This window comes from Herpailurus yagouaroundi, unplaced genomic scaffold, assembly GCF_014898765.1.
Source record: "Herpailurus yagouaroundi ecotype Mexico unplaced genomic scaffold, PumYag 160, whole genome shotgun sequence".
In the NCBI taxonomy this organism is placed as follows: Eukaryota; Metazoa; Chordata; class Mammalia; order Carnivora; family Felidae; genus Herpailurus; species Herpailurus yagouaroundi.
The window spans coordinates 39,560,565-39,581,528 of record NW_024412401.1 but is presented as its reverse complement, the minus strand read 5'-3'; the positions used below and the strand labels follow the sequence as shown (position 1 = coordinate 39,581,528).

Sequence of the window (20,964 nt, the reverse complement as noted above, 5' to 3'; positions counted from 1 at the left end):
AAATCCCCATCCATTGAGAAACGGAAAACTTGGTGTTAGATCCCCTTGTTCCAAACCGGCCATGTGATCACAGATAAGCCACCTAATCTCTACTTGACCATTTAAATCAATTAAGACTACAAAAAAAGTTAAAACTCAATTCCTCAGTCGCCATAGCCACGTTTCAAGTCCTCAAGAGCTGTACTCGAGAGCTAGTGGCTCCTGGACTGGACAGCACAGAATATGTTTCCATCACTGCAGAAAAGTCCACTGGACAGTGCTCTTCCAGATGCTGAGTCTCTGTTTTCCCACAGGTTCACATGGAGATCATCAGACTTGCTCCTTAGAGCCAGCACAAGGACAGAATGTAACTTAACATGGTTGGCATGGTGCATGACATACAGTAGATGCTTGGGGAATCACGGATCCCATTCCCTCTTAGTCCTGGGAGGTCTCTGCAGAGTGTGTGGCAGCTGTCCCTCCCTCCCCAGAGACCAGCTGGGACCTGTCACAGCATGGGAGAGGCCTCAGACTTTTCCTTTCACCCGGGCAATTAACACTGGGAAATGTTTGTTGCTTTTAGGAGGTGTTGGAGTAGCAGGATGGTGCCTTGCAATCAATCCTTAGGATGGCTGGGCCATCGCACTAATCACTGAGGAGGCACTCAAGTTCTCCCCTGTCTGCAAACCTAGGAGCCAGGGAGAAGGGAATTCCGTATTCCAAGCTGGGCCCATATTCCCAATCACTGCCAGTGAATCTCTTGTGTTTCTTAGCTATCTCATGGGTTATCTAGGGAGAGTTTTTTTTTTTTTTTTTTTTTTTTTTAACCTGGGCTGGTTTCCCAAAGCCACAAAGAACACATCTAACCCGCCTTCCCTCACCACCCAAACAGTATGTTCTCTTGGTTTAAGCAAAACATTGGTGTTACCACAAATATCTTCTAGGCATGATAGATCTATCATTAGATAGAGTTTCTGAGAAACCTCCTTTGACCTCCCAAGCTGGAGTGGATGGCGGTCTTCTCTGTGTCCAAAGCCACCAGGCTCCATCTATGACAGCACTTGTCAAACTGACCACCTCTGCCCATTTACCTGACAGCCCCCCTACATTGGGCTTTCAGATGTCAAAGGAAGCGACAGCCTTTGTCATCCTAGCCCCGCAATGCCAGGCACAGTGCCTGGGGTACAACAGAGAGCATGTAGCTACTCCTTTACTTGTTAGTTTTGTAGGGTTGCTGGTCACAAGGTGAGGCAATGGTGAATCCCAATGAGAACATGGGCTCTGGGTTCACATCCAGGTTCTGCTCTTTCCCGGGTATGCCAGGTTGAGAAAGTCACTAGAATCTTTGTACATGAGTTATCTCTTTTGTAAAGTATGGTAATAGAACCTATTTTATATGGATGCTGTTCATGTGGTTTCACATGGACATAATAGGGTAGCACAATGCTTGTGCATAGCGGAGGCTCAAAAAAGATTTATGAGTATTATCATTATATTCATCCAATGCTTTCATCCATTAGGGGCCTCATGAAGTGTTTAGTCTATCTGAATAACTTTGCAAATTCCCTTAAATATACATAGTAAATTCACATGTATCATCCCATGAAAAATCCAATTAGCTGAGATGATATTCCTCCTTTTCCTCAAAGTTTTTATTTGTTTGTTTTTGCCCAGGGAACTATCCATCAACTGCATTTGGTTTTCTCCAAAGCATGTCAACAAATATTTGGTACCTGTAGGTAACTTAGAAAATATTTGATGTCTGGGTAGGATACCAATTCTAGGTAAAAGTACTAAAAAAAACTTTATTAAAAATACTACTTATATTAATAATAATTATAGTAATAATAATAATAATAATAATAATAATAGTTTTAGATCAGCAAGAAGAATGATATTGTTTGCAGTATTTTACCAATACATCTCTATCTGGCTCCAAAATGAACAGACTGAGTTATAGGTCAGGTTCTACATCTGGTGAGTTTCTTTTTTTATTCTTTGTGCTAAATTAGAAAATCCCAAATCACAATTACGGGTTGTCAGCAATGACCGCAAGTGTTTCCTGGACACTCTGGATGCGCAGCTCAGTCTTAGACCCACAGTGATGGGGCACTTTCCCTGGAGACTGCCTTGTTCAGTCGCTCAGTACTCCATCAGAACAGCTGTGTCAAGAGCCAGAAGTTGATGTCTTAATGTGGGAGAGAACAGTGAAAGGCTTCCCTTTCCCCAGGTGCATTACATTAAGCACTGGAAACTGTATCTTCATGTTTAGTTGTTGCATCTGGATGGGATTTTAAGTGCACAGGACAACACATCAGGAGTTTCATTCTCCAACCAAAGAGGAGCTTTATCTTCTATGCTTCATGAGTCAAATTCTTGGCCATCAGGTGATTTGTACCATAATTCAACACTTAAAAATCCTTATATTGTCTCCTTAATATTAAAACCTTGATAATTCATGCTTCGTGATTATAGCTGCAGGACATTTAAGACATGGATATATATCCCTGAGATATGTCATTTCAGCAATTCACTTGAAATTGTGCAAATAATCATTCCTGGCCTTGCCAGTGTCTATATTAAAAGAAAGCATCATTTTTTCATTCCCAAAACTGGAATTAGTACCTTTCTTGTCATAGCCCATATACTTCAGTCTGTGGGGGTGGTTGAAACTTGGACATTCTTTCTGCACAGCACATTGAAAAGATGTAACATGCTGGCCGTCATCTGATCATATATGCAACATTCAATATTTCCTTCAATGGAAGTCATGACTAGAAAGCAAACTGCTGGCCAGTAACTGATGTCTGTGTGGATGGGTATTCATGTGCAAATGCTGTACTTGCACAACTGTGTTATCCTTGCTAGCCTGGCCGGTCCTTTCATCCCAAAGCAGGTTTCCAATTTACATTACATGCCACACGATCATCGGTACCAAATTAAATTGCTCTTCCCCTCCAGCACCAGAGTCAATGATGAACTGAAAGAAGGAGTCATCTAGCACTTTTCTTTCATATATGTACCACACCTATGATTCATGGTCTGCATATCAGCGGTTTCATCCAACTGTGAAACAAATTCTCTTTACGGCGCCCCTCCCCCTACAGAAACAGCCACTGCAATGCCACATTGCACAGATATTATGTGACACCCAACAGCGCCATTTAATGATGGGATTTCGCCAATAGCTTGTTTGTCCTCTCCATGTGTGATGTTTATCATTAAACCTGCCGACGATTTTAAAAGTCTCTTAGCATTAGTACAACTTGCAATCACGTTAGCAAAAAGGAACACAAAGTTAGCAATAAGAAACTTAACTGCGAATGATTTCTGGTCCCTTTTTCACCTCTAGGGAAAAAACTATTCGATGTTGTGCCAGGAAACATTTTTGTGCTAATTTTGGAGGAAAAAACTCTTAAGAGGAGGTTTATTTTATTTTATTTTTTTTGAAACAATTTTTAAACAATGTAAGACTCTTGATGGTTTCTTGCCCCTATTTCACAGTTGTGCAATACCTCACCCTGTGGACAAGGGGATAAATGGACTGATAACCCAATAAAATCCATGGTATAGACATGCAGCTTTCTATTTTCTACTCACACTTTTCCTTTTTGGCTGCTCATGTGTAGTCTTTACACTTTCTGATTCCTTTGCCCCCTGCACTTATTTATGTTCATGTTCAATATTCACCCTGGAGTGCTGTTTACTACATGTGGTTTCAGCATTATAGCAAGTTAGGATATTTTGTTATTTTGATGAGCCTATGATCCATTTTGTAAATTGTTACTATAACACGCTACAACAGAAATAACAAATAAATACACAGGTTTTAACAACTTGAAACAGTAGCCAGCAAAGAATATAAAAGTGTTTTGACCTGGATGCACAGCGTCCTGTTAGCTGAATGTGGGCTGGGATGGAAAAGACAAACAGAACCCTTAGAGTCAACATAAAACAACTGTAAGTAAGAGCATACTGTAGTAAGCACATGACAGTAGCCCTGTCAGAATCATATTCTATATTACATACTCGAGAAACAGATGTGTTCCAAGAAGAATCACTGCTTTTCTTTTGAGGCCAGCAAGCTACTTGCAGACAAACAGACAGGCTGCTGGGCATTGCTGGGAACTCACAGCTCACACATCGTAGAGTATCTCATAAGCTCTTCTATGTAGCACCCTGACCATCTCGCGGCCTGGTTAACACCACTCCCTCCCCTTTCATTAATGAGATCTACTTACTTCTGGATAATGCCGTCGCCACAATACCCACTCCCGTGGATGTATACAGCAGCAGGTGATGGCTCACTCTCTTCACTTCCCGAAATGGTGATGACCCAGTATTTGTACACACTGCCAAGACTGAGATCCCTGGAAAACAAAGAAGACTGTTAATGAAGATGATCAGCTACACAGACACAATTCTGGGGGCAGGCAAAATTGATCCCCTTGAGGATATTCTATCAGTCCTGCTTACTTTTGAAAGCACACATACATTAAGTCATCCAATCATTTTTATCATCTGCTATGGTTAAGACACTCGCCTACGCATGACAGACCACACCAGAACGAACAGCAATAATAACTAGCATCAATCGACACATGACTGAATATTACTAGATACTTTTTGATCTTTAATTTAACCTTCACAATAACCCTGGTGGGTAAGAGTCGGATGGAATGTGGCCCAAAATGAGGGTGTCTGGGAGAGAAACTAAATGGGATAAGCAGACAGAGTGGGGAAAGTATCATGCCAGATTCTGTGGGCACAGTCCGCTCTTTCCCCCTCATTTCAGGAACTCAACAAAACCCCATAACGTGTCAGTAAGCCCCTTCCTTATACTGCACATCCACTGGTTGTCCTTCTCCCCACCTCCTGCTCCTCTCCATGTGTCTCACTCTAGACTAAAGGAGCAACCATAGCAGCATCCATTAACTGACTGTCAGGCTTGGGGCTACACACATTGTGTGTATTTTCTCATTTGAGATCAAAACAACCCTACGTGTGTACGAGTATTTTCATGTTTATTTTACAGATGATAAATCCGAGGCATAGAGAGGTTAATCAACTTGCTTACAATCATATGCTACTAAATAATATCCTGCATTCTGCCTCCATAATCCCTAGGTTAGGCCTGTTTTAATAATCTCATCCCTTGCAATGGGGATTCTGTCCTGAAATTGCAATTCCAGGCACTGGTGCCTGCCAGATTCTCAGTGTGCCTAGCCTGCATCTCCCCTCTGCTCTTCAGACCTCCCAGGGCAGGGCGTGTTCCGACTTCCTCACACTCAACCTTATCACCAGATTTCCACCCTCCCCTTCATTAGCCCGTCTCAGCTCCCTGCTTGAATTCATCCTGCCACCAAACCTGGCTACTGGCAATTATCCTCCAAGGCAAAGATACATTTATGTCAATTCCACGTGACAAAATCACCACCCCCATTTCCTTGTTGACCATTTTCAAAGGGCAAGGTTATTCCTCTTTTTATCTCCCCCCCACCCTCGGATTAATTATTTACTTTTTAAGAATAAAAAAGTGTCATGGGGAAAAAAAAAATCCCACAAAATGATAATGAAGAGAATTCCTATCAGATTCCAGAGTTGGGGGGTGGGATTTCATAAACAAAAGGATGATGTCAAAAAATCTCAAGTTCTCCTGCCCATCTGTTGTTTCAGCTGCTGTTAGGGCTGGGGCTGTTTGGATAAGGGCAATAAGATAACAGGTGCAGAGGCAATGGACGGACAGTGTCTCCCAAATCTCAACACAACGATGAGTATGAGTTTATGAGCACTGGAGGACTCTGGTGAGGAATATAGCCTTCCTGAGAATGTTGGACTTGTTACCCAAAAGAGACTTTGTTTTGGCAGTGCTAGAGCAAAAAGCACTATTGAGGGTAGACTAGAAGTCCCTGGGGATTCCATTCGCGTTCTGTTAATGAAAGCTAGGTGGTAAAATGCATACAAATCTTGAGCTATTAGATGTATGAATATATGAATTAACTGTTGCCTTGTAAACTTCTGGAATGCTGATTTGGTGAAACAGGCTTTCTTTTTTTCTTTTTAAAAAAAAAAGCTTTTTAGGTATTTTAGCCACCTCTAGATCAACAAATGTACACTTTTTCTGGTGGTACTTCTAAAACTGAATATCGTGGTGTCGGGGAGAGTGGCTTTCCTTGGGGGAAGGGGAGAGCGGGGTCTTCCCAGGTGATACATGGAGACACAAGATAAGGAAGCCATGCATTCTACTGTGTATTCATCTTCCTCTAAAATATGGAGGCATGTTTTATATTAAACAAATGTGGCCGTGTTATGAGATAAAAAAGGAAATTTTCCTCAGGCTACATCTCAGGCCACTGGGGGCATATGGTCACTGTCTGAACTAGATGGAGCTCTTCTGTGGAAAGCAGGAGGGTGTGAGAAGTACATCTCTACGTTGTGTTTTTCCTTGTGTGTGCGTCACAAATGACTTACGGCTGGTAATATTTAAGGTGCTCCGCTAATATTTGTGAATGTTCTCCACCTCCCCCCTACGTTGTCCTCGTTGGTCCCCTATTCCTCCTCCTCCTTCTCAATAAACACAAGTCTGAGGCAAGCAAACACGTCTCTCTCTCCTGGCTTCGTCACTTACGAGCTCAGAAGTCACAGGCAGGTTGCTTCACTGCCCTGAGCCTGTTCTAAATTAGTCATGAACCTGACCTCATGACATTTTCTTACCGATCGAATGTGAAAACATAGATAAAGCATATATGTGCCCAGCCTCTGATGGTTAACAAATTTTAACCCATCGCTGTTAATGCTTAAGTATCAATATTCTCATTCACTGGAGTTATGCTATGCTCTCTTCAGTAGAAGGGATGGAGTGACAGATAGCTACATGTAACCTTGGTTAGGTAAACCCACAAACTGCACGTGCCACAGCTTAGTGGGAAGTCTCTTTTCTGCCACATCATGTGGCTACAACACCCTCAGCGCCTGCAGCTTGCTCTCCCTCCACGTGGCTATTCCAACTTCTGAAAATTCTGGATCCCAGAAGGTTTGTCTTACCCCGGGGCAAAATCGGTCTCCCCATAACTTCCGCTCACACCTCCTTCTCACCCACGAGCATCACACAGAACACATCTGATTGGTAGGGAGACCTTGATAAGCCTCCTTCTTCCAACTGCGTGTGCACAGCCCATGTATCATTACCTCCCAGAAGCCTGACAGCAGCTCTTGGAAGGAGGGGTTGTTATCCCAAGTTTCCAGATAGGAAAAGAGAAGCCCAAGTCACTACTTTGGTGAAAAGGCAGGGAAAGGACAGCAGTGCTGCTGCTGTTAAAAGATTATGTTTTCCTGGGGCGCCTGGGTGGCGCAGTCGGTTAAGCGTCCGACTTCAGCCAGGTCACGATCTCGCGGTCCGTGAGTTCGAGCCCCGCGTCAGGCTCTGGGCGGATGGCTCGGAGCCTGGAGCCTGTGTCTGATTCTGTGTCTCCCTCTCTCTGGGGCGCCTGGGTGGCGCAGTCGGTTGAGCGCCCGACTTCAGCCAGGTCACGATCTCGCGGTCCGTGAGTTCGAGCCCCGCGTCGGGCTCTGGACTGATGGCTCGGAGCCTGGAGCCTGTGTCCGATTCTGTGTCTCCCTCTCTCTCTGCCCCTCCCCCGTTCATGCTCTGTCTCTCTCTGTCCCAAAAATAAATAAACGTTGAAAAAAAAATTAAAAAAAAAAAGATTATGTTTTCCCACTGAAGAATCCTTGTGATAAAACTACATTTCCTCCATGTTGAAGTCAAAATTAATGCTGAGGGCTCTTTTCTCAAGAATCTAGGTAGAAAAGAATTCTTTTTTTTTTTTTTTAACGTTTATTTATTATTGAGAGACAGAGCATGGGCATAGGAGGGGCAGAGAGAGGGGGAGACACACAATCTGAAGCAGGCTCCAGCCTCTGAGCTGTCAGCACAGAGCCCGATGCGGGGCTTACACGGACCATGAGATCATGACATGAGCCGAAGTCGGATGCTTAACCAACTGAGCCACCCAGGCGCCCCTAGGTAGAATAGAATTCTTATGGAAGGACAAGCTAGTGACCTCTGAAGCCTTTGCTGGAGGTTAGGACCCATTTCGCGCTTGGTCTAAAAGTGGGACATTGATGTCAATTTGTTCCCTTTAGCTGCTCCTGATACCACCTGGTCTTACCCTGTCACTTAAACTCCTTATCCTGGGCCTCCCACATCCATCAGACTCTAGCCTCTGTCTCTCTTCCCTAGCCCAGAAGCTTCCGAGTGATTCCTTCTGCATCCCTGCTGCGGCCAACATCTCAACCTTGATGCCTGAACCATTCTGTGGTATCTCCCTTTTCCAGAACTGCCAACACCATCAGAATATTATGAGATCCAAAGCCACTCTTTGGTTCAAAATCTCATTTAGAGCAGCGAGGGGCATCACACCGCCAAGCCAAAACTCCCTATTTACCCTTTGCTTGGAACTAAAATGTTACCACTTCCTCTGAAACGTGATTAATTGCATCACTTCTGATTTATTTCACAGAATTCTCAGTGTCATTTACTTACTTTTTTTAAAAGCTAAACCTCATTAGCAGTTAATGGTCAATTCTTCAAATTGCATCTCAGATTAATTTCATCAGTCCAGCTAATAAATGTAAATTGCAGTCTTGAAATGGAATGAGATTGCTTGGCTACTTTTGAGGTGTTGTTTTATGCACCCTTAGTATGACTTCTTTTGAAAAAAAAATTAACATTTAGCCATCGTTCTTTCAGAAACCTCTCAAATGACGTATCAGCCTTTGGTTCACCTTTCTGGCAATTATAAAAGAAAACAGTGGCATTTCTAACTGGTATGATATTTCAGTATCCTCCTCAGAAATGTCATGTTGATGGTAATGTGGACCAGATCAGGAGCCCAATCTTTCAATTTTTATTCCATTTTTTTTAAGATTTTATTAAAAAATTTTTTTATGTTTATTTATTATTGAGAGAGCAGGACAGAGAATGAGCATGGGAGGGGCAGAGAGACGAGGAGTCACAGAATCCGAAGCAGGCTCCAGGCTCTGAGCTGTCAGTACAGAGCCCAACACGGGGCTCGAACTCACCAACTGCGAGATCATGACCTGAGCCGAAGTTGGACGCCCAACTGACTTAGCCACCCAGGTGCCCCTTTAAAGATTTTATTTTTAAGTGATCTCTGCATTCAACATGGGGCTCGAAACTGTAAGTTCGAGGTCAAGAGTCACATGTTCTACCAAATGAGCCGGCCAAGTACCTTGAGGTCCCAATCTTGGAGTAGAATTTAGTTATAGACTATTGCCATATAGTCTATAGACTATTGCCAGATTATGAAATCATGATCTTGAAAATATTAATATGGACATAAATATCCATAAGGAGGCTAAGCACCATCTGACCTAGCTTTCGGCAAAAATGTGTACTTCTTAAACTGTTGATGTGTCGTTTATATCACACGTGACTGGTCCACGAAAACCCATCTGAAATCTACAGGCACGTCACTTCACTTTTCAGGTCTGTTTTTCTACCTTCTAATCAGGATATAGGACTCTTGCCCCATACCCACGCAAAAATGGAATGAGAAATATAAAAGTGCATCAGCAGAAAAGAGGGATCAAGAGCCTCACTGCACTGTGCACATATCCCATTTTGCTGCTCCCAGGAAAAGCTCTAAAGCCTCTTGATTACTCTTTATCGACCCCTATTGTTTCCATCTTATAGCGTTCACTGGTCACAGTCTGTCTCTCCAAACTGTGTCATGCTTCTTTGAAACTCCTTCCTCTGCAATAAGAACAGCGACTGTCATTTCCGTTTGTTGCCTGTTTATCATATACTTGTCACAATGCTTAGTATTTTCTATGAATCATCTCATTTAATCCAAACAACATTTTCTTGAATAATTATTATTATCTCCCTTTTCAGTTGTTGAAAGTCGTATTTAGGAAGGTTGACCTACTGCCCACAGTGACATTGCTTTTGGGACTGAGACTTGAGCCAGGTCTATCTAACTCCATCCCAAGACAGCACTTTCTGGAAGTGGAAGCTGTTATGAACAGAGAAAATACCGCAGAAAAGTTCAAAGACCTAGTTCTGAACCAAGTAGAGTCCACATACAAAGACCACTTTGAAAGTTGTAGGGCTTAGGAGAAATACAAACATTCCCTTAAACACTACCACTACCACAAGCCCTTTCCTGTCTCTGAACTGTCTCTGTCTCTTCATCTATGAAATGGAAATCTCGGGAGAAAGACAATCAACTTTGCAATGCATATTCCTAATTTAATGAGAAATGTAGTTTTGTATTTTTCTGTCATGAGCTTTTCCACCAGCTAGAAGCCGCCTCAGCAGTTAGAACTGTGCACTGAGAATGGGTATAGTTCAAGACCTACCACCAGATTGTCTGAGCTGGACGACATGGTGGGGGGACACCACCTAGGATGCATCTGGCTGAGGAAGAGCCCAAGTATTCCAGTTCTGCCCTGGGCCAAGGATCAGAGGGTAATACCCAAGCACTTTGCATACCAACTACCAGCCAAGAATGGGAAGAGAAGGAAAACACTTTCTGAGCCTGAGATGATGTACCAAGGAACTTTATACATATGATTATTACTGTCTTAACGAGAAAATATATCAGTTAGATAGAAAAGTATAGAGAACACTATAAAATAAAAGTCCCTAGGCTCACTACCCAGCTTTGTCAAATTATAACACTTCGCCATATTCCCTTCATCTCTTATTTTTGTTGTAAAAAGAAATAAAATATACTATTTTGTGTATTTGCTTTCAACCCACCTCTGTGCTCCACCTGTATCCCATTTCTCTATCATGAATGTTTCCATACATATGCATTGTTTTGCGTATTTTAAATTTCATAAGTGTTTTAATACCCTATTTATCAATATGAAGCCGACATTTTTTTGTCTAGCATTATTTTTTGAAATCGTACACACTGATACATAAAATTATACACATGGATACATGCAGCTCTAGCTCATTATTTTCATTGATGTAAATATTATATTGTATGAATATACCACACTTCGTTTGACCATTCTTTTCTTGATGGACATCTAGGTGGTTTCTATTATTATTGCCACCATTAATCCTTTTTGTTTGCTATTTCCAATAATGTGACTTTAAACATTGGGTCCATTTTCCTTTGCACACAGAACAAAAGTTTTCTGAAAGAAATGTATCTAAAGTAGGATCTCTAGGATGAAGGTAATCGATTGCATCTTCAACTTTGTAGATACTGCCAAATTATTCTCCCAAATGGTTATACCAATTAAGTCTGTTGCCTACAACAGACTTCCAAATGCTCCAGGTCTGTGTCAGCACTTGATTCTGCCAAACATTTTTTGCCAATCTGATGGATATTAAAATATCATTTAATTACTGCTGCATTTTGCCTTTCCCTGATTACTAACAAGGCTGAGTATCATTTCATGTGTTTGTTGACCACATAGGTTTCCCGTCCATGTTACTTGCTTGTTCATCACTTTTGCCTGTTTTAATTGCGTTCTTTTTTTTTCTTTTTCTCTATTGCCATATAAGTATATTTACGTACACTGCGTACTAATCCTTTATAATTAAAGGTACTGCAAATACTATTTCTAGGTCTGTGACTCCTCTTCCTTTTATTCTGTTTAGGCTGCTTTGTTGAGCAGAATTTTTAAATCATCTCCTTCACGATTTGTCCTTTTTATATCTTCATGAATAAATGTTTCTTTCTGCCAAGGTCACAGCATAGTCACCTCTATTTCTTTTGAATAGTTTTAAGGTTTTTATTTTCACACGTATGGCTTTAATCACGAACAATATAGTTTTTCAAGTGGTGTGTAATAATGATTGTTTTCCCCTCAAATACGGATGAGCCACTGGCCCAGCATTATATATGTAATAATCCTTTTGCTACTGAACTGCAATACCACATCTGCCATATATCATTCCGTACTTAGATAAGTTTGTTTCTGGGTAATCTTGTTTCATTGGCCTATTTTTTCCCATCACCTTATCAATAGCACTTTGTCTTAATATCCAGAGTTTTATAAAAGTCTTGATTTATGCTACAAGTCCATTCTATACTTTGGTTTTCCCCTTCAAAAGACCCCTGAGATCTTCCACGTGAATTCAAAGTTTCATTTTTTAAAATGCCTGTTGGGATTTTGATTCCAATTTCATTGAATTTATAGACGTATTTGAGGGGGAAAGACATCTTTATGGTATTGTATCCTCCCATTTATACACACGCTTCATCTTTTTATTTATATAGGTCTCCTTTTATGGTTTCAGTAAAGTTTTAAAGCTTTCTTCATAAAAATTGTGATGACATTTTATTAGGAATATATACCTAACTTTGAGCATTTCTAGATGTCAGCACTATAGTAAATGGTAGCTTTAATCTATGTATCTATCTACTTATCAATCCATCTACTCACACACATATACACACATGTACCTGCATATCTGTATTTGTATTCTCATATTTGGAGACTAATAAAATAACTCAGTTTTACAAACTGATATTATATTTAGATGTCCTCATAAACTGTTTTGTTAGTTATGCCTACTGTATTTCAGTATATATCCTTTAGGAGATTAAGGATGTACCTTTCTATTCCCAGATAACACTGTTTCATTTGCTTTGTCTTGTTTTGATCATAAAGGGGCCTGATTTTAACAAGAGACTTAAATTCTGCATCTAGTAAGACAACCTTGTTTTAGAAACATCATCTCATATGCTACTATTGTGAATTACTGGAATTCAAAGACCATCTAACATTAGAGTCCCTTCTTATTCTGGGATAATCCTGCCTATGTACAACGTGCATGTTTGTGTGAAGGCAGAGGTTTTAATATATTGCTGAATTCTGTATGCTAATATCTTACACAAGTCTTTGGCTTCTTGGTCATATATTTAAATTACCAAAAAGTTTTACCTTTGTCATTTAATTATCTATTTATTTATGTATTTATTCATGTATGTATATATGTACGTATTGTATCATGGAGATAATGTTTTATGTGACACTGATTCTTTTGATTTGTTGTTTTCTGGCCTATGACATGGTAAATTGAAAAAGTATGTTCTACATATCCCAGAAAAAAAATATGTATATAATTTAATTCAGTAGCAAGGTTCTACACACTTCTATCAGATGAAACATTTTTTTGTGTTGTTCAAAATCTTCTAGATCATTATTTTAGCTTGCTTGATCTATTAATTATTAAGAAAGGTGTGTTAAAATATCATAATATCACAGATTCATCTCTCTTTTACGTAAGTCATTTTTTATTTATACATTTTCAGGTCATGTTATTTGGTATATTTCAGCTCAAAATCGTTACATAATTTCCTTTCATCATTTATATGGTGACCTCTATATCTTAGTAAGATTTTTTGCCTCGATGTTTCCTTTATCTGATGAATATTAATTAGTTTTGCTTAGTATTTGCCTGGCAAATATTTTCCATTCCTTTACCTTTCACCTTTCAGTGAACTTATCTTTAGTTAAGTCCAACCTGAGAACCTTCAGAGGTGACTTTAATCCGATTAGTAGAAGGACTATTGTATCAGATTTATTTTTCACATCTTGTTTGGGCTTTTGAATGGTCATTCCTTTTTTTTTTTGCATATTTGTTTCCCCTCTTTCTTGCCTGCATTTGGATTTGTTGGATTTCTTTATTTCTGCTCTCTCCCATTCTCAGTCCATCTAATCTTTACAGACTGTATTTTCCAATTATATTTCTTTTTCTCGTTTACTCTAATATACTAATGAATATGCATGCTTGTCACCAAGATCAAACTTCAACAAAAACCTTGGTGTGGACTGCTGCCCCTTCTCTGGGTGTCTTGTTTACTTTTTTTATGTTTTAAATTTTGACACAGGAACTCACGTTCATTAGGTTTTAATCTGTGGGAATCACATGTCTCCTGTGTCAAATCTATATCCTCCTAGAATGACTTCAAGTTCACTTCTAGGTACCCCTGGAACATCACTAACCCAGAACCTTTTCCCTTCTCTCTCTTCCTCTCCCTCTTTTTTTTTTTTTTTTTTCCTTCCTCAGTAGTTTCCCAGGTCAGGCATTTCCAGACAATGGTGTGCAGTATAAATTCAAACCTCAATCTTTGTGAGGTTTAGGCCATATGCATATATAGTTTCGCCTAGTACACCTTTTCACCATGCATGTAGACTTTCAGGGGTCACCACTGTGTCCTGAAGGCCTTAGGTACAATTCCTCACCTTGAAGAGCTGCAGGGCCCAATCTCTTCTGCTGTGATAAGCAAGAATACTCAACCCACTCAGTTGCCAAAACTGATGATTGTCCCTTATCCCAATTATGGTGGTAAAACATCAGCGTTGGGGCTCACCTGTCTAATTCTCAATTTCATCTTATCTCTTGCCTTGGCCACACATTTTCCTGCTTTCCTGCTTTTCAGTCGCCCATACTAAAGGATGATACTTGTATCGGTTACATTTTCATCTAGAATGTCCAGATGGATGCTTTGTATTAGAAACACCTTTAGGTTAGCTCCTTCACCAAATTTCTTCATCCTATTCCTAATATAAACTTGAAAGGTAGAAGGCATTTATTTGCATTGTTCAGTTGAGGCCCAGCATAATGTAGTGACCTGCCCCAGGTCAGGGAGATAACAATTGTAAAGCAGAATTTAAACCATGCTGTTTGACTCTAGAACTTCTGACCTTTCCATGACATTGAGTGGACTCCTGAGATAAGCTCATGGTAGTAAGCAAGACATTAATACCCAATCCAAGTACAGAAGACTGAAACTATCTGAAGATAAGACAACTCCTGTTCATAGTCCTAAAGCCTTCTAGGAAGCTGCAACACAGACTGGATTACATTTTATTTCCTCTGTAGACTTGTAGAGGAAACTAGCTTCAGTTCTAACATATCTTTAGGGTAAGAGCTGACCTTTTTTTCTTAATTGAGAAGTGACAGCATATTATCATAATTGCTTTATTTTTTCCTAACCATAAAGAACACTCACGTTTCTTTTAACAAATTAGAGCTCTATAAGAAAGAATTAAAAACCAAGGCAAATCTTCTCAAATTCCATCACCACCCTGAGGCAGGCTACCAAGAACATTCTGGTCAGCATCCCTTCCCGTATCTTTGTACATATAAATGCGCACACATAGTATGTTCCGTGAATGTAAGATCCAAATCTATCTTCACTGATTCATCTTTGCTGTTTACAAAAAAGGGGTATAGGAGAACTAAATCGAGCTAGTGAGCTCTACACTAGATAATTACATTTATGGCTTTGACCGCCTTTTCAAATTCTGGATAAATATACAGTAAAACCTTGGTTTTTGTGAGCATATTTTGTCCTGGAAACATGTTTGCAATCCAAAGCACTTTTATATCAAAGCAAATTTCAGGAACCATTGGCTCAGTTCTGATTATGTGATGTTTGGTGTCACATACTACTCATATTGCAAGACGTCGCTCATTTATCAAGTTAACATTCATTAGAAATGTTTGCTCGTCTTGAAGAACACTTGCAGAACAAGTTACTCGCAATCCAAGGTCTTACTGTATTTATATCATTTCATCTATTCATCCATTTATTTGTGCAAAGAGCATTCATTGAGCACTCCCAGCTTCTTGTGGGTCTGGGATTCAAAGGTCAATAAACTAGGGCCCTGCCTTTAGGATGCTCATAAGCTTTGGGGGGAAAAAAGTCAATGGACGGCTTTGACACAGCCTAAAAAGTGTAGGGGCTGTGGGAGCACAGAGTGACATCTGACCCAGGCTGAAGAGCAGACAGCCTGAGAAGACTTCCCAAGGGAGGCTTACTGGCTTGACTGGAGAAAGGGAAGGAGGAACCAGGTCAGGAAAAGGAGAACAATGGCCTTCTAGGCAAATGATATAATCATTTGTTTCCAGGAACCCTCTTGCACTGTTGGTGGGAATGCAAACGGGTGCAGCTGCTCTGGAAAACAGTGTGGAGGTTCCCCCCAAAATTAAAAATAGTATCTACCCTATGACCCACCAATAGCACTGCTAGGAATTTACCCAAGGGATACAGGAGTGCTGATGCATAGGGGCACTTGTACCCAAATGTTTATAGCAGCACTTTCAACCATAGCCAAATTGTGGAAAGAGCCTAAATGTCCATCAACTGACGAATGGATAAAGAAGATGTGGTTTATACATACAATGGAATACTACTTGGCAATGAGAAAGAATGAAATATGGACTTTTGTAGCAACATGGATGGAACTGGAGAGTGTTATGCTAAGTGAAATAAGTCAGACACAGAAAGACAGACACCATATGTTTTCACTCATATATGGATCCTGAGAAACTTAACAGAAGACCAGAGGGGAGGGGAAGGGGTGAAAAAAGTTACAGAGAGGGAAGGGGGCAAACCATAAGAGATTCTTAAATACTGAGAACAAATTAGGGTTGATGGGGGGTGGGAGGGAGGGGAAGGTGGGTGATGGGCATTGAGGAGGGCACCTGTTGGGATGAGCACTGGGTGTTGTATGGAAACCAATTTGACAGTAAATTACATACAATAAAAAAAATCATATTTGTTTCATGGAAGATCATTTTGATAACAGTATAGATAACTGATTTAAGGGGAAAGGTGTAAAGGGTTATGTGGTTGGTAGGGAGACCAAATATCCCCCATGGAAAGAATGATGCAGGAGCGGATGAGTACCTATCAAGTTTTGGCCCCACACTAGGTGCCATGTCCTATTTTGTTTAAAGAGAAATGAAACTTACAACAAAATATTTTTCCTCACTAAATACCTCTGGAGCTGTGTGTAGTCCTCTCTAAAGAGTTTCTTTCTTAACATGCATACATTAAGGTTATATACACTCAGTTTTGTGCCACATAACAACATATTCTTTAATTCCAATGTTGTCTGGGTATCACCCTGAATTCTTAAGAGAACACTTTACTTTTGTTATAGGCTGAGTGCCACTTTGGTCTTATTTTATACCAGGAGAGGGTGGTCATTAAGGATTTGGGATGGAGAACACCACATGTCCTTGGGGAAAAAACAGCTCGAAAGGCAGAGTCTGGCATCACTGTGGATGCCCCCATCCTACATGTCAGGAAAAATGACCATAGTTCTTCCATTAACTTTGGTTGTGATTTTGGATGAATCGGTTTTCCTCTCTGGACCTCACTTTTCTTCTGCTATGGAAGAAAGGAAGGAAGGAAGGAAGGAAGGAAGGAAGGAAGGAAGGAAAGAAGGAAGGAAGGAAGAAGAGAGGGAGGGAGGAAGCAAGAAAGGAGAAAGAGACAGAGACGGGGAGGGAGGGAGGAAGGAGAGAGAGGAAGGAAGGAAATGAAGGAAAGAAGGAAGAGGGAGGGAGGGAGCGAGGGGGAAGGAAGGAAGGAAGGAAGGAAGGAAGGAAGGAAGGAAGGAAAGAATAAAGGAAGAGACAGAGGGGGGAGGGAGGAAGGGAAGGAGGGAGTAAGGAAGGAAGAAGGAAGGAAAAAAGGAGAGAGGGGGAAGGAAGGAAGGGAGGGCAGGAGAAAAAAAAAAAGCATGTATGGAGTTTCTGGTAGGACTCATCCCAAAGATGAAGATACCATCATGGGTTTCAAAGAGTTCAAAGGCCCAAAGGAAAGCTAAATCAAGTACAGGATGGGTATAATCTAAGGTAGAGTTCGAAGAGCCTCCAATACAGAGGGGAACCAAATAGTGGCTGGAAGGATGCAAAAGGCTTAGGGAGACATCTGACTTTTGCCTTGTTACCAAGACAATATCCATCACTTATTCCCCCTGGCGACCAGTATGAGCTCCAAACCATAGTCTGGATGAAACTAATGAGAATGTGATGGCAGGGGTCTGCGGTCCACTGGGCTTCCCGATCCCTCCCAGTGGGGTTCTGGTCTGTCCCCCTCACACGGGTAACACAAAGCTCATTCTTTTCATGCTTGCTACGCTGCCCCCACTCTGTCCACAGCTCAGGAAGCAGCAAACGTATATATGCAACAGATTAATTCCAGCAGCCTTTGATAGAATTGTCTAAAGATCTGCCCTGGTACCAATTTAAAACACAGTAGCAAATTTAATAAAACTAACAGTTTTCAGCCAAGGCCTTTGTTATTTTGTTTTAATCATCTTTTACCACCAATTGAAATGCTTTTCTACTTTTCTTGGTGCAATGACATAAAATACAAGGGAAAGAATGGAGGGACAATGTGGAAATTATAAAAGATTCAGAGCTTCAAATTCTGGGATAAGGTAATGGCAGTGCTGAGGTTTAGCTGGCTGTCTGTGTCAGGCACAGATCGGAAGGGAAGACATTTGCCAGTTTGGGGAAAACACCACACCTGGATAGCATTAAAGAAAGGGGAGAGGAAAGATCTACAAGGGACTCTTGTTTTTCCGGAATGCAACCAAAGGCGATGTGTGACGGCTTCCCCAAACACCCCTGCTGGTGATGGACAGGTCTCTTGATTACAGAGCTGGGGATTGTGACAAGTTGACTGGTCGCCTAGGCCTCTGGGAGCCAAAACACCAGCTACGGTTGGAGGTAAACAAGGCATGCGGCACAGTGTGAAAATCGAGGCCAAGTAGGGGCCAGGGAGTCGAGCGGAGGGACCCAGTGACAGCTGGTGATTGAGGGGCACTAACTGAACACAGTTGTTGAGGACCAGGGGCCAGTAGGGAAAGCAATGTCCTTTCTCCTCCCTGTGGCCTCTCTGGGTGGCCAGCAATTTTATTACTGGCAGAGGGCAAGCCCAGCAGCATTTTCGAATCTGGCACCACATCTAAAACCCTTTGGGGGCTGGGCTTCTCTTTCTTCTCTCCCCCCAGCCCGCCCACCCCCTGAATGCTTTGGGTTCGGTGAAAGCCGGCGTGCAGTCGGCAGACTACATTTCCCCTCAAATTTTGAAACCCATGTGCACTTGGGGAAAATGTAATCCTTATGTTTCTGATTCATTTACACTTAACTCATCAAAACGCTATTTTGTAAGAGCTATTTGATGTCCACGAAGCCTTCTAAGCCCTTTTGTAAGCCTTGCGTCTTAGAAGCAGGAAGTCACGTTTCTGACAAGAGGGAGAACTTGAACCTAAAAGGTTGAGTTTGTTTTGAAATGAGGGCGCCTGGAGGGTCACGTGGACCCTGCGCTTGGCCAAATGTGTTCTCTCATTTCCTATACCACCCCCCTCACCAGCGCCAGCTGCCATGACGTGACCGATGTCGGCTCTCTATGACTTCACTCCGAGCATCATCGGAGACTTCTCCGTGATCACAGAGAGCCTGGCTCAAATTTGAGCCCCACGGTTTGGCCAAACTCCAGCACTCTGTTATGTGCGGGAAGGACCACCTGGACTGGGAGTCAGGAGCCCTTGGCTCGATTCCCTGTACTGCCATCACAGGGCTGTGTGCCTCTGAACAAGTGACCTCCTCTCTCTGGCCTTAATTCTCTCAGTGGTCAAGTGTCAGTGCTTCAATGCTCCTTCCAGGTCTGAGAGCTTTTGGGTCTAATTCCTAGATGGGAGGGGGCGTGAGCACTTGAGAATGCTCTCTGCTTAAAAATCTGGAGACAGAGCTGTAGACAAGGAGTGGAGCTCAGGAAGGAAACACAAAAATGTAGAAACAGAGCTGCATGCCTTCAGATACTACTTATTCCAAGTTTCTAATCGTGGGACGGATATGAGAGTCCAGCGAAGGGGAATGAATCGCCCCAAGTCATACAGAAAATTAATGGCAGAGTTCAACTGTTCTGGTATTTTTGACTAACATCCTTGGATGGAAGTTTCCAAATGTTTCAGTTCATAGTACGTTGAAGCTGGGGCAAAAAACCCTACTTCCCACTCTGACAACAAGAATGTGAGAGCCGGCGTTAGCATGGAAGGCGGGGCACTGCTTTGCATGAGGCACAGGGAGGTGGCCTCTGGCTTGTATTAAAGCCCATGAGTGAATGATTAATCCCGGGCAGAAAACAAAGTCCATGCCTTGTAACGTTATAGGCATTAGTGCTACGGAAGATTAACCCCCTGACCCCCCGGGGGTCCTTTGCAGAACACTGGACTACATTTTGAGAATCAGTGGATGATGCAAACAGGTGGGTTCACAGGTCCTGTCTGCCCATCTCACCACACACACATGCACATACACATGCACACACTCCTACGTGCATGCACACGTGTACACACACTCGTGCGTTCACATGCATGCACACACACACACACACACACACACACACACACACACACGTGCATGTGCACATGCACAGGCTCACCTCACTTGCTCCTGAGTCTCTACACAGGGAAGAAATTTTACGGTTCAAAGTGAACTCTAGCTGTGTGCCCGCCACTGATTCATAGCTGGCAACTGGAAGGCACTTTCAAACTGTTCTGCCTCTCGTCCCGACCTACATATGCCTCTACCTCCGCGTTCTGTTTCCGTGATGCCAGTACCCTAGGTGTCTGCCATAACCCACACGCCTGCCTCCTCCCTCTGCCAAGTACGTCCATCCCCTTAGCTCAGTGCGTCCAGTTCTCACCACCCCCACCTCATCTCCTGCTTCAGTTCTGACAACGAACAGTGCCTTACTTACCTGACTGTGTCCAATCTGTATCCCCACCCCTACATTTACCAGAAAGCCACTCATCACCAAAGAACTATCCTGAAACTAAATCTGATCAGGATCCTCTTACCTAACACTTTGTGGCTCCTTACTACCTACCCTCAGGATGAAGCCCAGCCCCTCCAGTATAGTACTCTAGAATCATCGTTACTGGCTTCTCTCAACCTCTCTGACCTCTTTGCTCATCTGGTCTTCCTTAAATTCCACCCCCCTCACCCCATTCTGCCAGGAGAAAGTAGTGTTAACTCCCATCCCTGACTAAATACCCTGGCCTTGGCTTAGGTCCTACCCTTCTCCCAGAGCTTCTCACTGAGCCTTTAAGCCAAGTGGGGAGCTCCTACCTACATGCTTCTTTTACTATAACACCTTCCTCACTATTTTGTTACCCTTG

General features: G+C 42.0%; 1 protein-coding gene across 1 annotated transcript in view; it reads right to left on the bottom strand.

Moving 5' to 3' along the window:
• PAPPA (pappalysin 1) overlaps positions 1 to 20,964 on the bottom strand; it is a gene marked incomplete at its 5' end in the record, with an annotated part of 243,324 nt that overhangs the window by 130,217 nt on the left and 92,143 nt on the right. The window contains one exon of the mRNA XM_040481178.1: positions 4,221 to 4,349. Within this exon, the coding sequence (XP_040337112.1) occupies positions 4,221 to 4,349 (129 nt within the window). The remainder of the gene's footprint in view (positions 1 to 4,220; positions 4,350 to 20,964) is intronic.